Below are 15,425 nucleotides of genomic sequence, written 5' to 3'. Positions count from 1 at the left end.
GGTTTTTTCCTCCTACCACCACCTCCATCCAGGCCTTTTATTTAAAAAAAAATAAAAAAAAACTTTTTTTTTCATTATATTTTTCTCTCCCCCCCCCTTAATATTTTATATTTTTTTACATATTTAACAACCCCCGCCCCCCCCCCCCCTCTCCCTCTTCCTTTTACACCCCCCCCCCCCCCCCCCCCCCCCCGGGGGTCCCCCAGGGCGCCCCCGGTTTTATTTTTATTGGTCCCCCTTTTTTTTTTCCCCTCCCTTTTTCCTTCGCTGCTCTTAATATTCTTTCTTTATTCTGTATGCTAGGTGTCGAGGGGTCTTTTTTCTTTGGGGTTCGGTATGCTTCTTGTACTTTCATGGGCATGTCCTTCTTCAGATTTGGAAAGTTTTCCTCAATGATTTTGTTGAATATGTTTTTGGCACCTTTGAGCTGGGCTTCCTCACCTTCCTCTATGCCTATTATTCTTAGGTTTGGCCTTTTCATAGTGTCCCACATTTCCTGGATGTTTTGTGTTAAGGATTTGTTGGATTTATGATTTTCTTTGGTCGATGAATCTATTTCTTCTAGTTTATCTTCTGCGCCTGAGATTCTCTCTTCCATCTCTTGATTATGCTTGTGTCCGTCGTTGCTGATTTTTTGCCCAGCTTTTCAATTTCCAGCATTCCTTTCGTTTGTGTTGCCTTTATTTTCTCAATTTCAGTTTTCAAGTCTTGAACTGTTTCCTTCACCTGGTTAATTGTTTTTTCTTGGCTTTCTGTACTTTCCTTAAGGAATTTGTTCATTTCTTCCACTTTTTTGTTTGTTTTTTCCTCCATTTCTTTAAGGGATTTTCTCACATCTTCTTTGAGGGCCTCTATCATTTTTATGATGGTAATTTTTCAGTCGTACCCTTCTGCTTCCTCTGCTTTGTTGTTGTGTTCCATTCTAGTTGGTGTAGATTCCCTAGATTCTGGTGGTGTCATGTTTGTCTTTCTGTTGTTAGGTGTTCTCTTGTATTGCCTTCTTCCCATAGCTTCTTCCAGTAGGTGTTGGTGGTGTCTCCCCCCTCTCTCTATGGTACTTCCCTGATGGGCTTATGTGGGTCTGAGATTCAATATCTGTAGCTCTGTATGGTCCAAGCTCTCTAGGAGGTTTCTCCGCAGACAGGGATTCAGGGATGGGGTCAAGGATGAGGATCCAGAAGAAGATGCCAGCAGGTACTCACAGTGGACCTCTGGCCAATAGCTGTGGCCAATAGCTCTGGCCAATAGCTGGCGGAAGAGGACGAGGGCTGAGCTGGAACTTGAGAAGGTTTTGCAGGGTAGTGGGATCTCACTGGAAACTGGCGCTTTCCAGCTGAGACCTCGTTCTTTGGCAGAGGCCAGGATTTGGGGGTCAAGGATCTTGCCTGCAGGAACTCCAAGTGGACCTGCAGAGATAGGCGGATCTCTGGGAGGGGCCCGGGACTCCAGCAGAGGACTGGAGGCGGGGTCAGAGACCAAGCCAGTGGAAATTGGGTGGTCCCGCGTGGATAGTCAGGTCTCCTTTGTTCAGAGTTGCTCCGAGAAGTCTCCGAAGTAGGGTGGACTGTTGGCTCCACCCTCTGTCCCAGTGCTCAACCAGAGCGGCAGGACCGTGGGTGGAGTAAGGCTAAATTGGTAATTTTTAAGCATATCTATAGAGTAGGCGATTCTTTTATTTATTTATTTATTTTACATATTGATGCCAGTTCCCTCTCCCTCCCTTCTTCCCTTCTTCCCTTCTTCCCTCTGTCCCTCTTTCCTTCTCTCCCCCCCCTCTCATGCACCCCGACCTCCACCCCCTCCCATTCCCCCACCTACTCCACATGTAGGGTGTTTCTATCCAGGAGGGGTCATTCTAAATATGTCAAGTCATTTGAAGTAGGGACTAGGACTTCTCTCCTGTCTCTAGGTAAATGGAGTATCCTTCCATGCGGAATGTACCCACAAGGTCCTTTTGTGCACCAGGAAATACATCCTGATTCCACTGTCTGATGTCCCTTAGACTGCTCAGGCCTTCTAGCTGAGTCCCATGTTCAGGGGGTCTGAGTCACTCACATGCTGGATTCCCAGATATCAGTCTGAGGGCCCGTTTGCTCCTCCTTGTTCAGGTCAGCTGTCTCTATGTGTTTCTGTAGCCTGGTCTTGTTCTCTCCCTCTGCATCTGGATTCTAGTTCAGCTCAGTGTTCAGTTGTAGGTGTTTGCTTCTGTTTCCAACAGGTACTAGATGAGGGCTCCATGATGGTGGATAAGTTAGTCATTGATCTCATTATCAAGGAAGAGCATTTATGGTAGCCTTTCCACTGTTGCTCAAATTGTTAGTTGGGGTCAGTCTTGTAGGTTTCTGGACATTTCTTTAGGTTCTGTTTTCTCTTCAATCCTATAATAGCTCCCTCTTTTATGTTCTCTCTCTCTCTCTCTCTCTCTCTCTCTCTCTCTCTTCTGTCTTCTTTTCCTCCCCTGAATAAATCTTCCTAGTCCCACATGCTTTCTTCTCCTCCTCTTCTCTTTCTCCTAGTTCCCTCTCAACTTTGTACTATCTTGAATTTTCATCTTTCTTGCTTTCTGCATTGCATTTCTAGAATTAGTTCCTCGAATTTTAAAGATTATCCACATGATTTTATTTGAAGTATTTACAATACTCAAGAGTAGCTAGATTGTAGAATTACAGCATTATTTCTCTCTCATAAAATGGAATTGTAGCCCACTAACACAAATATCAGTCTATATGTTCAAGTCAATTGGTATGATATACAGCACAACTCTGAGAGTAATATACTAATGGCATAAGCAACCATAATTGATATATAGGACCAGTAAGAAAATATCAAGTTAAAAACATTGCCCCTTCAGTTCCAATAACTTCTGGAGAATAAAGAAACTAGATTGCTTTGTACCTTGAATGTTTAATAAACAAATTGGTGTTTATTGGGGAACAACTACACAGAAACATACAAAGAACCACTGGAGTGTTTCCCTGTTCTCCCTATAAGATCTGTTGACCTGCCAGAAAGAGCACACAGAGGAAAGCCATGCCTCAAGCTCCTCTCTTTTCGCTTCCATCCACCTGAAGCCACACCCAAATCAGTCCTTACAGGTCCACAGACCAGAAGCCTACAATTCCCCCTTTTAATCTAAAGAAGAAGGTTTTAAGTCTGATGCAAAAACTGTATACAAGGATAACAAATGTCAAGTATACACCAGGAAAAGGAAAGATAACCCTACACTAATTGAAACCTACTATCAGCAATAACAACATTGAACAACAGATATATACAACATGACCAGTGTACATGCCCAGTATCAAGGTAAAGGCATGAGAGGTTACTCTGATAGCAGCCTTAATCTGGAAGGTCCAAATCTTGTCTGTTAAAGATAAGAGAGGATATTGCTATGGCTGTCTAGTCTTCAACCTCATCAAAGACCTGAGAAGAAAAATAAGAGTACTAGGTTAGGCTATAAGGGCAAGAATGTGACTTCCAAAGGTGCAAGCAAAGACAGTCACCCAAGATCTCACAACAATGTCAGGGCGACCAACTTTGGCTAAGGTCTAAAGTATCAAAAATTACATCTAAGAAGCAGGGAAATTCAAAAGCTCTCTTACCCTGACTTGGCATGGTTCAACAGCCTTCTTTAAGTTTATCTCCTGCAAGCTCAGTTCAGACAGCATGTCCAAGGTCAAGGTGGGGGCAGTTCTTGGCAAAGAAGCCAGTAAGCAAGGAGAAAATGAACTCCAGATGCAGTATCATCAGTGCCCAACATATTCTTGGCATTAGCTCAGTGCTATCAGGTGCAATTGTGTCTCATGTCAATGGATTACTAGTATTAAAACAGTTAAATGTCATATTCTGCCAGTCTTTGAATTGTTTGAAGAGCAAGTATCTATGTCTGACTAACCTCGTAAGTGTAAGAAGCATGGGTAACTATAATCTGGAATTCTCAGAAACATAGTTTCTCAATGGCCAAAGCTTCCCAAAATAATTTAGCTAGGACAACGACTTTAAATATATGCATATACATGTACATATACATATACATATATCCCATCTTAACCATACCCTTCCCATCCATACCCTAAACTTATCTAAAACAGTAACCCAAGTCTAACCATCATCTTCAATACCCAACCATGCACAACCTAAAACCAGCCCTAAGTAGGTGATAATTATCCCTTTTTCTGTGTCAAGAGGGAAAACAAACAAACAAACAAAAAACAAAATACCCTTAATGCCAACTGTGGGGAAAAGGGGCCAAGAGTTACTAACTGCTGAAATGGGGTAATTGTGACTCTATGTGATCTTGTAAGAAAAAGAATAAGGCAATGGAAAAGCTCAGGACTGGCAGTAACATTTGTAGCTAGTCTCTGACTGGCAGGGATGCTTGACTGAAGTTCTTATCTGAAGCTCTGGCTAGAGTGTTATAAGGTACACCAACTCAGCTAGGTAGACTGGAATTGTCTAGAGCATTACAGTCCTAAACCAGTCTTAGAGTGATATTTACTAGTTCAGAGACAAGTTGAATCAAGTGGAATTGATGAAGTGTGGCCCCATCTTCTTTCTGGAGATTTCAATCATTGCTGTTAGGAAACGTTATTTTTCATTGTTGAAGACTTAAACATTAATATAAATACAGAAAGTCTTTTGGATTCTTGAAGATGAGTATTTTCTGTTTTCCTGTAAAGACAGGAAGAGAACACTCCCCCTACCTTTGTGAGGCCTTTGTGAGATATACCTTGGTAGATGACCCATCATTACTCCTTATCCAGAGGTTTCTCCTGTTCATGTCAAATCTTGATCTACTTTGATGGCATCCAAAGCTTTTCTTCTCCTGTATAAACAAAGGTGAAACACCTACACCAAAGTATAACATATCTTAGTTTCTATGCTGAGGTCAATTAATCCTTGAAGTACACTGGCTGATTTAGCTCAGAAGTTTTTTCTGTTGTTCAATGTCTTTCTGTGGCTGTTTTTCCGTTCTCCTTAGCATTAAGAAAGTTATGTAAACCATTATATGATCTGTTTCGGGGGGCTCAGGGTTCCCAATGCATGTTTATAGAGCATTTACTTTAAAAGTGCTATTAGATCTCTCCACTAATGCTTAGATAATTAGTTGTGGATCCCTAAACATTTCCCTATTGAAAGATTTCTCTTTACACCTATGGAAGAAGAGCAGGGTTAGGCAGGGAAGGATAGGAGGAAGAAAGGGAAAGAGGACATGAGGGATCAGGAAGATTGAATTGGGGGAAGAATAGAGAAGGAGAGCAAGAAAGAGATACCGTAAGAGAGAGAGCCATTATATGTTTAAAGAGAAATCTGGTACATTGAAGAACTTAATGATACCTAGACATATAAATTATCTTCACCAAACAGAAAATGATATAACGATGTTAAACAACTATAAATAAGATAATTAGATGAAGAAATGAAGACCTTTGCAGCCTAGCCTCCTAAAAACTCAGACATTAGATAATGTAAACAAGAATTCTTACACTTGGGACACAGACTAAATATAGATATCTGTCCTTCACAGAGCCATGGAAACAGAAAAGTGCATCCCTGATGAGGCTCAATCCAGAAGCAGAAGACAGCAAGATCTCCAAGAGGTGCTGACAGAAGTGGGGTTGTCTGTTGACTACTGGCTGCCTAAGCTTCAGGAAGACCTGGGTGTGACCTGTGCGCAGGCCTTACAACACTTAGAAGAAAAAGACCTCCAGAAACTGAAGTCCCAGACACAACACACATGGGAGAAAAGGGCCCTAAAGAAGCTGTTTGACCTCTCACAGAGAAGTGTTGCCGAGTTGCAGGAGGCAGGAGAGATGATGAGGAAGAGGCAAAGGCAGGCAGGACAGGCACTGCAGGAACTGAGAGTTTTGCAGTCACAAGGGAAGCCCAGACAGGAAGAGGCAGTGAGGAGGAAAGAAGCAGAGCTGAGACAAGCAATGGAGATACCTGAAGAATGCTGGCCAACGCCTGAGGTACCCCTAGAAGACATCACTGAAACAATGGAGAGACAGCTCAGTCACATAGAGCAGACACTGGCAAATAGTGAAAACTTCTCACATAGAGACCTGGTAAGATTCACATCTGGAGGGCTGGCTCTGCAAGGAATTTATAAGACTTCCCATCAAAAGGACCTGGTAGCAAGGAGAGAAGAACTACTCAGTGTCCCCCAGGAATTCTTTCTCTTTGGATCTGAGCAAGGAAAAAGAATGGAAACAAAAGAATTCACATCTTCCAAAGAAGAATCCCTGTTCACTGAAACTGTGGAGAAGCTTGGTTTCAGGTTGACACTGTCAGCCAAGGGTGACGGCTGGGGATTTCGTTTTGAAGGTGGGATGGACAAAGTCAAGCATTCAGAATCCAAAGAGGCCCACCAATCACATTCTAAGCACTCATATTTCTGCTCATCGATATTCAGCTACAACCCACTAGCCTCATTCCACTTTAGGAATGACCAGCTCCAGCTCTCCACTGCTGCTCTTAAGGAACTTAAAAGCATTGAAGAGCAACTGGAACACACTGAAGGACCAGAGAGATTCCTCGTAGTGAGGAAGAGGATTGAAAACTTCTTCAACAGATTTGGTTCTCATGCTAATCAGGGCCCTCTGCACCTTGGGGGAATCTATTGCTGGAAGGCCACTTCAGAGGGTTTCATAAGTGACCATCTGGATTATGTGAAGCAGCAGACAGGAGAAGCTTTGAATACTTATGTAAGTGGAAGCTACAGTGGCTTTGGAATTAAAGTTGGGGGAGAGATAAAAACATCAGACTCACATTCAGTAAGATCCTACAAAAATTCAACTAACCAGCAGATTCAACTAAAAGTGAAATTATCTGTGTCCCAGATAGGTGGACCGCCAGAAGCTAATGGAATTGCTCAGTGGACAGCTGGACTTCTTGCCAGCAACAAAACCTGGAATGTCATTGACCGAGAACTACAGCTGGTTTCTATTTGGGATATCATCCTATCTAACCACAGAAGCAATTTTAAAGACCCCATTCTGTTGGCTAGTTGCCTGGCAGACAACTACTCTGCTCTGACAGGCCTTGCTGCCCACATACAGGCTGGAGAAGAAATGCTGGGTTCCATAAAGGAAGCAGGACAATTCCTGGATGATGTGAAATCCTGGGAAGTTTCTGACCCTGAAGAACAGCTTAACAACCTGATAGGATTCATGCAAGAATTGGCTCACAAAACAAGAGGGTATGAGATTTGGATTAATACATGCCTCACAAACTGGGATCTACAAAATTTTCTCATAAACACTGTCAACTTTTGCAAAAACTCTTCCATTCAAAAAACGCAGTTTATTAAATCTCAGTTTTGCAGCCTTCTAGAACCTCATGTCTACAAAGTGAAAAACTTTCCTCAGGTGAAGTCAATCATGCAGTGGATCTATCAGGCAGAGTCAGAGGAACAAGAACTCAAAATCACCGAATTGTCTGAATTTATTAAAAATTTGAAAGAAATCCAAAAATATCTGACAGAAGCAAACATCAAAGCTGACTCCCCAGAAACGATGGAAGGGGCTAAAAGAAAGGCTACATATGATGCCAGCACAGCTCTTTGTGCCTTCTTGAACTATGTCAAAAACACAGAGCAGTCAGACATGCACCTGCTACTACTCTCCATCGCTGCTGGTGCAGGCTATCATCTGGAGAGAAAAGTTTTCCAGCCTCTCCTAGGGTGTGCTGAGATAACCTTCCTCCTGGATGAAATACAGACTGTCCAATGCATATACCAGGAACTCAAAACTATCTGCACTGAGAGGGCACAGGCATTCCTGGTACTCAAAACTCTGACAACCACAGCTGGGGTATCAAGTATTTCTCCAGAAGAAAAAGCACAACGCTTGGCATTGATAAGGCAGCATATGGAGCACTTATTGTTTACTAAAGTTGCACATGTCCTCACAAAATTTGGAACAGATCATGACTGGGGGAAATTAGAAAATAATTTGAGATTACTCATTGATGGGAAATATGAAGACAACACGTCTTCTTTGCAGATGGATGAGGTGAAAAAACAATTGCAAAGTCTCCTGAATCAAAAGAGAGAAACTTATGAACAAGATGAAAAAGAAGTCATAAAAAAGGGACCTTTCCTAGACCTACTCCAACGTCTAGGCCTAGAACATCACTACCCAAAAAGCATGAGCAGAGCTGACTTTCATCTGATCTACAAGTCTTCAGTGTACAACACACAGCCAAGATCTGAACAGGAACTTCCTTTCTATTTCCTACAAAAGCTACTGATGCTAGACTGTGGGTTCAGGCATCTGGTCTTCAAAAACACTGGAAATGCAGAAACGGGAGACTTTGTAGGTGCCTCTGATCAAGATGATGATGTTATTGATCCATATGAAGAGTTGTTTGATGACAGAGAAGACACCAATTCTTCAGTCACTGAGTGTCAGCCCCACATTCACCCAATGGACATCCAGATGGCAATTTTTCACTGTGCAGATGATCTTGCCAGGCAATATATTTTGTCTAAACTATCCATTTGTCAGTTTGCACTCCCCCTTGTTGTTCCAAACCCTAATACTTCTCAGATGGAGTTCTCTCTCTGGTCTCTCAGGCAAGTTAGGAGAAGTTGGCAAGAGTCAGGTAAATCACCACAGGACAAAAGCTATATTCACAGGAAGCAGCAGATGTGCTGTGTCTCGACCCCCATTGTGTCCTTCATTAGAGTTGGAAATGGCTTTTCTGCTTCCAAATCTCAGATCATGAACTCTCTCCTCAGTAGACATAAACATGATGTGTTTTTTCACAGACACAGCAGAGGAAACAGCAAACACTGTCTCCTGATGGAGGGAGTGGTAGAGATCTGCTGGTTTTGCCCAGGAAACCAAGGAGAGGACATAGTTAACAAGTGTGTGGCCTTCACCAATCTTCATGGAGATGCCAAAATACATATGGAACAACTCAGCTTCCTGCAGGAAGTCTCTTCTCTTATTGTGATCCTCATGTCCGCTTCTGATAACAATAAAGAGAACCAAAATCTTGTCAGAGACCTGTGGAAGTCATCAAAAACATTGATCTGTTTAATTGATGACAAAGAAAAACTCATGACTAATAATTCTGGCCCAAAGGTGAGAGTTGGCATTAGGAATAGAAATGAGGCAGAATTAACAGAAGAACTCATGACTACCATCAAACGTTTGCTAGAGATCTCTAGCACTGCTCGAAGTCTAGAAGACTGTTCACAGGTGGCTCGAAAACGTGGATTCAAGATTGATGAAGACCAAAGAAAACTGAAGGAAGCCAAAGAAAAAGCACAGACAAATCTGGAACTTCTGACACAATCCAAGTTGTCTCAGATAAAGGAAAACTTATTGCCCCTTCAGGGACAACTGTGGCACCGTTGGTGTAAGAAGGACAAAGAACTCTACCAACTGCAAGAAAAAGGGCAAAGGAGCATAGAACAACACAAGAGTGACATTGAGACAGAAAAACAAAACATCAGAAGACAGCAGTTTAAAAAGGCCTTCCCTCTCAATGACTTAATGCAATTAGTCTTGAAAGTTCTTAAAGATGACTCAGAAAATGACCTCAAACTCTACTTTTTGTACTGGTTAAATGTGGTTTTAGAATATCTAACCAAGGAACACTTGGAGATTTTACATGAAAAGCAACAATTTTTGTGGTCACAGGTACAAGCAGAAAAGCAAAAGGCAGAAAACAGCAGTGCCATTACAAACCGGCAGAAGCAGATAGAAGGCATCTCTACTGAGATTCTTAACTGCACTTTTGGAATAGAGCACATTCTCCGAGAAGTTGGCCAGATCTATGAAGCTCTGGAAGAAATTTCCTCTTCTAGAGATAGACTTTTTCTATGCCTTCCCCAAATTGCTGCAGACCTGATGATAGCTGGTGTTCCCATTGAGCTTATGGATGGGGATGCTTCATATGTGCCTCTAAAGTGGGTAGCAGCTATTTTTGACAAAATCTCAGAGGAAGTTGGAGACAAAAGGATGTTTGTTCTCTCTGTCCTTGGCCTGCAAAGCTCAGGGAAGTCCACTCTACTGAATGCACTGTTTGGTTTAGAGTTCACAGTTAGTGCAGGCAGATGTACCAAGGGGGCCTACATGCAGCTTCTGGAGGTAGATAAGAAAATCAGAGAAGAACTTGGCTTTGATTTTGTGCTTGTGGTAGACACAGAAGGACTTCGGGCTCCAGAACTCAACAAAAAATCCCAGAATTGGGACAATGAGTTGGCAACATTTGTCACTGGCCTAGGAAACTTGACTCTGATCAATATTTTTGGAGAAAATCCATCAGAGATGCAGGATATATTACAAATTGTTGTTCAGGCCTTTCTGAGAATGAAACAAGTGAAAATATCCCCCAGTTGCATCTTTGTCCATCAGAATGTGGGAGAAGTTACAGCAAAAGACCAAACTATGGAAGGACGACGGAGACTGGAGCAGCGACTTGATGAAATGACAGCATTAGCTGCTGAGCAGGAAGAATGCTCCAACATAACCCGCTTCAGTGATGTAATTAAATTTGATGTCAATAGTCATGTCTACTACTTTGCCCACCTCTGGGATGGCAATCCCCCAATGGCCCCTCCCAATCCTCGCTATAGCCAAAATGTCCAGGAGTTGAAGACCGGGATTCTTAGGACTGCCCAGCAGGCATCCAGCGGAAGAATCATGAAGATTTCAGATGTAAGACTTCGAATTCAAGATTTGTGGAATGCCCTTGTCAGTGAGAACTTCATTTTCAGTTTTAGGAACACCCAAGAGGTCATAGCCATGAGCAAACTGGAAACCATGTATAATCAGTGGACCTGGGAGCTGAGGAGTCATGTACTGGAATTACAAAATCAGTTGAACAATCAGATTCATAATGGAAAAATCCTGACAATCACAACCAATGAGTTGGAGGTTCCATTTAATAAGAAGTATGAAACAATCAAGCAAGAATTTGACAAATACTTTGAAGAAGACCCAGATAGTGAAACATTGGTTCAATGGAAAGCAAATTTTGAACATAAGCTACTAATCCTTAAAGATGCACTTATTTCAGACACCAGAAGGAAAAGCAATGAACTCATCAGTCTTAAAAAAAGCCAAGACATACTAGATAACCAAAAATCACAATATGAAAGTGAATTGTTAGAGAGAAGTCGAAAGTTGGCTTTGAGTGTGAAAGGTAAAGAATTTAGTGATGAAGAATTGCGTGAGAAATTCAATCAACTTTGGACAAATTGGATCTACAATGTGTCTTCTACTGCTCCTCCTATCACAGAGCCCAACATAAATGGGGATGCTGAAAGTATTTTTCTAGGGTATTTTACAAAGGACAAAAATATTGCAGAAAGACTAAAAAGAAAAAATGAAATATTTTGCATTAATTATGACAAGCATGTCCAAATGAAAAAGAAGTATCTTGTACTTCGAAGGAGTTTAGAAACTTGCCATAAAGAGTCCATCAAAAGAACTACTGATAACATTTATTTAAGATTCAATGAAACAATTGAAACCATTTGGAAGCAGAAGCGTGACTACAGTCATAATGATTTTCATAAAATCCTTAGGATAATAGAAAATGAACTAAAGTCTGTTTCCCCTGAGGAAGATTACACATTAACTAGAGACTATACCATTGACTTATCCTTATGCTTATTCCAAAGAGCATGTAAGAGTTTCAGGGAAATGCACAAGGCATTCAAGAGATCAAACGATCCTGTGACCTATCTGGAGAGCAAGAAAGATGATTTCTTCTTGAGTTTTAAGATCTCCTGCCAAGGTGCCACCTCCATCACATCTTTTGTTGACTTCCTGTGGTTCAAGCTGACTCCTGCTATCTATGAAACATTATGGGGAAAAATGGGTCCTAAAGTAGCTGGGGACATGAGAGCCACCTGCCCTGAATTCAATGGAAACAGAGCTAACCTGGAGAAACATATTCTCATTTCTCTGGCAGAAGAAGAAGACTTTGAAAAGTATTGGCAATACATTCATCAGCCACAATCCTTTTTCAGAGATTATATTATTGAACACATTAGAAGATACTGTTCAGAAAAAGAGGGTGAAAAAGTAAAAACTTTTTTAAAAATAAGTTTAGGAGACATCAAGAATGCCATCCTCACAGCCATTCATCAGACCACAGAAGTAGCTAATGGTAACAACAGCACTGCTTCTGGCTGGTTGGATTTGTTCTGTGATCACCTAGGAAGCAACCTGATCTTTCCAAGGAAAGACCTGATAAGCATAGAGCACCAAGAGATAAAGGATACGGAATTTCTCAAAGAAGCCATGAGTGCAGCTTTGGATCCTGCAATGAGGAAAATAGAAGAGGCCTGCTCAATGAGGCCCATAGATGAAATAGTTCCTGACATTGAGAAAATTCTCTCTGAGCATCTCTGTGGCTGCTGGAAACAGTGTCCTTTTTGTAAAGCAATTTGCACAAACACCATTCCCCACCATGGTGGAGACCACAGTGTGCCATTCCACCGTCCTCAGGCAGTCAATGGATGGCATTATCATAAAACAGACTACTTTGTCACTAACATCTGTACCACTTCTGTAGCAAGTGACCGTTCATTTATTTTACACGAAGTCCAGAAATTCCCATACAAGAAATACCGAGAAGCAGGAGGTGATTATGCCACATGGAGCATCACCCCAGACTCATCTTCCCAGCCATACTGGAAATGGTTTATCTGTCACTTCAGATCAGAGCTTGAAGTGAAATATGAAAAAAAATTTACAAATTTAGGTACTATTCCAGATTCATGGAACAAAGTCTCAAAGCAAGACGTACTTAATGACTTGAAGAAATAATGATTGCCAAAACACCACACTAGCACTGCCACACAAATTTCACATTAGCCTAGGAAGCCTAATATCAATTTAGGTATCACCTTCAAGTTTCAACATTATAAATGAAATTAATAAAAATAAATTAGTTAACATTTCAATATTTGAAGATATTCTTCTAGAAAGACTTTTTTCTCTTGATTTCTTCTTCTTAAATATAATATAATTAATATGTGAATGTATGTTAATATCAGTATCCATTTAAGAGCCTATTTCATATTTCATTATATAATATTTCATATTTCATATATAATAACTGTTGAAATATTTAGTGACTCAGGAAAAGTTGTCTTATTAGAAGAAGATGCTAGCATTTCTGGCTGTTGTTGATTTCTTTACAACAAATGAATTGTAAATTCATACAACTTATACATCTGTGGAAGTATTATAATTGGCCTTAAATTAGTTTAAATGGATGTTTTCACTCACTCTAATTATGATAAAACATTTCTGACTCTCATTGCATCAACTTTCGTTGTTTATTGAGAATGCCAAAGTAGATAATTTTAATAGCTTCTGTTCTAGAAAAAAAAATAAGCCAGATTTGGCCAGGACGTATTTTCAAGGAAATAAAGAAAAATAAATAAATGAATAAATACAATTTTTCATATCATATTATCACTCTTTTGTCCATTATATCTTGGTATTTTTCTGTTAATCACTGAAAAACCAGTACAAATCACAAATATTATTATTCAAACATGGTGTTACATAGCTACAAACTCTGCAACCTGTAAGAGTAACATGCCCTGCAAGTTATACTGTTTCATTGGTATCACAAATGATGTAGGTTTAACTAAACACCTTCTGATTGGATTTAAGACCAATTCCATGAGTAGATCCACTTCTGACACTGCTATAAAAAGATGATTAATCTAACATTAGATCGGTCTTAGGTCTAGGGGAATACCTATTAATATTGTTTTGGTAAAGTAACATAGCAATACAATGATTGCTATGCTCACAGATCAGTGATTTGTTCAACCTTCAGCAGAGAAACTCCTTATAGTAGACAGGAACTATCACAGAGACCCAGAAGTGGACAATGTGTTGAGAGTGAGAAACCTTAGAGGACTCAGTCCTAAATGGTATATGTTCATCAAATGGTATGTGTTCTCATTGAGACTCAGAGCTATGCTGAAGAGGGGGCTGAGAGATTATAAGAACCAGAGTTGGCATTCCAAGGATAAGGTAGTAAACTCTGGAGATGATGGCAGTACACACAATGTATGTACCACGCCTGACAGCGACCAAGTACTGACTGGGAAAATTGAACACAGTATCCCAAGTATAATGAACAAGCTATCTGCAATTGATGCTTGTGGACCAAGGAAAATAAATTTTCTCCAATGGTGTTCTACTCCATACCCAAGAGCATTTGATGAACATCAACCAAACTGAATGATATTTATGTGGAATTTTTGCCTTATTTTGTTTTGTGTAGGCTATTTTGTTTGTCTTACTTGGTTTTTGATTGTTCATTCTGAATTTAATTTTTTATAGGGATTTGGAGGGGTGTTGTATTATTTTTGTTGTTTGCTCTTTGTTTTATTTGATTTTGAGTGTATTTTTTGAAAGAAAGAGAGCAATAACAGACTTTTGTACATATAGAGTAAAAGAGGAATTGAAAAATAATTGAAAAGGGAAAACAATCAAGATATATTATTTGAAAATTTTTTATAAAATAAAAATAAAATGAGCATAAAAATTAAAACCTGGTGTTATATATAGGTATGAATATTCCTGGAATTACATTTCAGTGATCACATAACTAAGTGCTATGATGTTTAACAATGATTGACAATTTTACAGTGTCTAGAGTCAGGTAAGAGACAAGACCCCAGGTTACATAATTTTATACTAGATTAGTCTATGCCTAGGAGAGATGATAAGGATTAGATCAATGGGGGTAGGAAGATGTTAAACAAGGTGAGAAATCTCTAACTAGGAAGACCATTTCCTTAGCTACTGTCCCAGACTGTATAAAAGGAGAAAGTTATCTGAGCACAGAGCACTCACTGGTCTCCATTTGTTGACTGGAGTTACAGAAAGACTGTCTGGCTAGAAAACTCTCCTCCTTCTCTTTCTCCTTCTCCTTCTCCTTTTCTTTCTCCTTCCCCTCCTCTTCCTCCTTCCCCTCTTATTTGTCCTCCTTCTCCTCCTGTCCTTTCTTTCTTCCTTTCTTTGTTTCTTTATTCCTTTCTTTTTATTGTGTTTTTAAGCTCTTCCTGGGCAACTGGGCTTGAGAAGTATGTAATTCTAGTTGCAGATATCTGGCCTTACCTTTGTTGGATTTTTTTTTCTTTGGGGTGTGTGTGTGTGTGTGTGTGTGTGTGTGTGTGTGTGTGTGTGTGTGTGTGTGTTACTTCTTGACCAAAGATTCCCCTGGCCCCTGATCCCAGTTCCCACTCAACAACTCTTTCCCTTTCCCCATTCACTCTTCCTCCATTTCTATTCAGAAGAGGGAAGGCCTCACATGGATATCAACCAGCCATGGTATATCAAGTTGCAGCAAGATATGGCACATCCTCTTCTATTAAGGCTGGTAAGGCAACTTGGTAGGAGGAAAGGATCCCAAAATCAAGTAACACAATC

General features: G+C 40.4%; 1 protein-coding gene across 2 annotated transcripts in view; it reads left to right on the top strand.

The window, feature by feature from the left end:
* LOC127228111 (interferon-induced very large GTPase 1-like) overlaps window positions 1-13,445 on the top strand; it is a 122,032-nt gene extending 108,587 nt beyond the window's left edge. For both annotated transcript variants that reach the window (XM_051192569.1, XM_051192568.1), the window contains exon 2: window positions 5,528-13,445. In XM_051192569.1, the coding sequence (XP_051048526.1) occupies window positions 5,532-12,794 (7,263 nt within the window). In that variant the 5' untranslated portion in view covers window positions 5,528-5,531 and the 3' untranslated portion in view covers window positions 12,795-13,445. The remainder of the gene's footprint in view (window positions 1-5,527) is intronic.
* The last annotated feature ends 1,980 nt before the right edge of the window (window positions 13,446-15,425 follow it).

The sequence above is a fragment of the Phodopus roborovskii genome, unplaced genomic scaffold, assembly GCF_943737965.1.
Source record: "Phodopus roborovskii unplaced genomic scaffold, PHOROB, whole genome shotgun sequence".
Classification (NCBI taxonomy): domain Eukaryota; kingdom Metazoa; phylum Chordata; class Mammalia; order Rodentia; family Cricetidae; genus Phodopus; species Phodopus roborovskii.
This window is presented reverse-complemented; position numbering and strand designations above follow the sequence as displayed.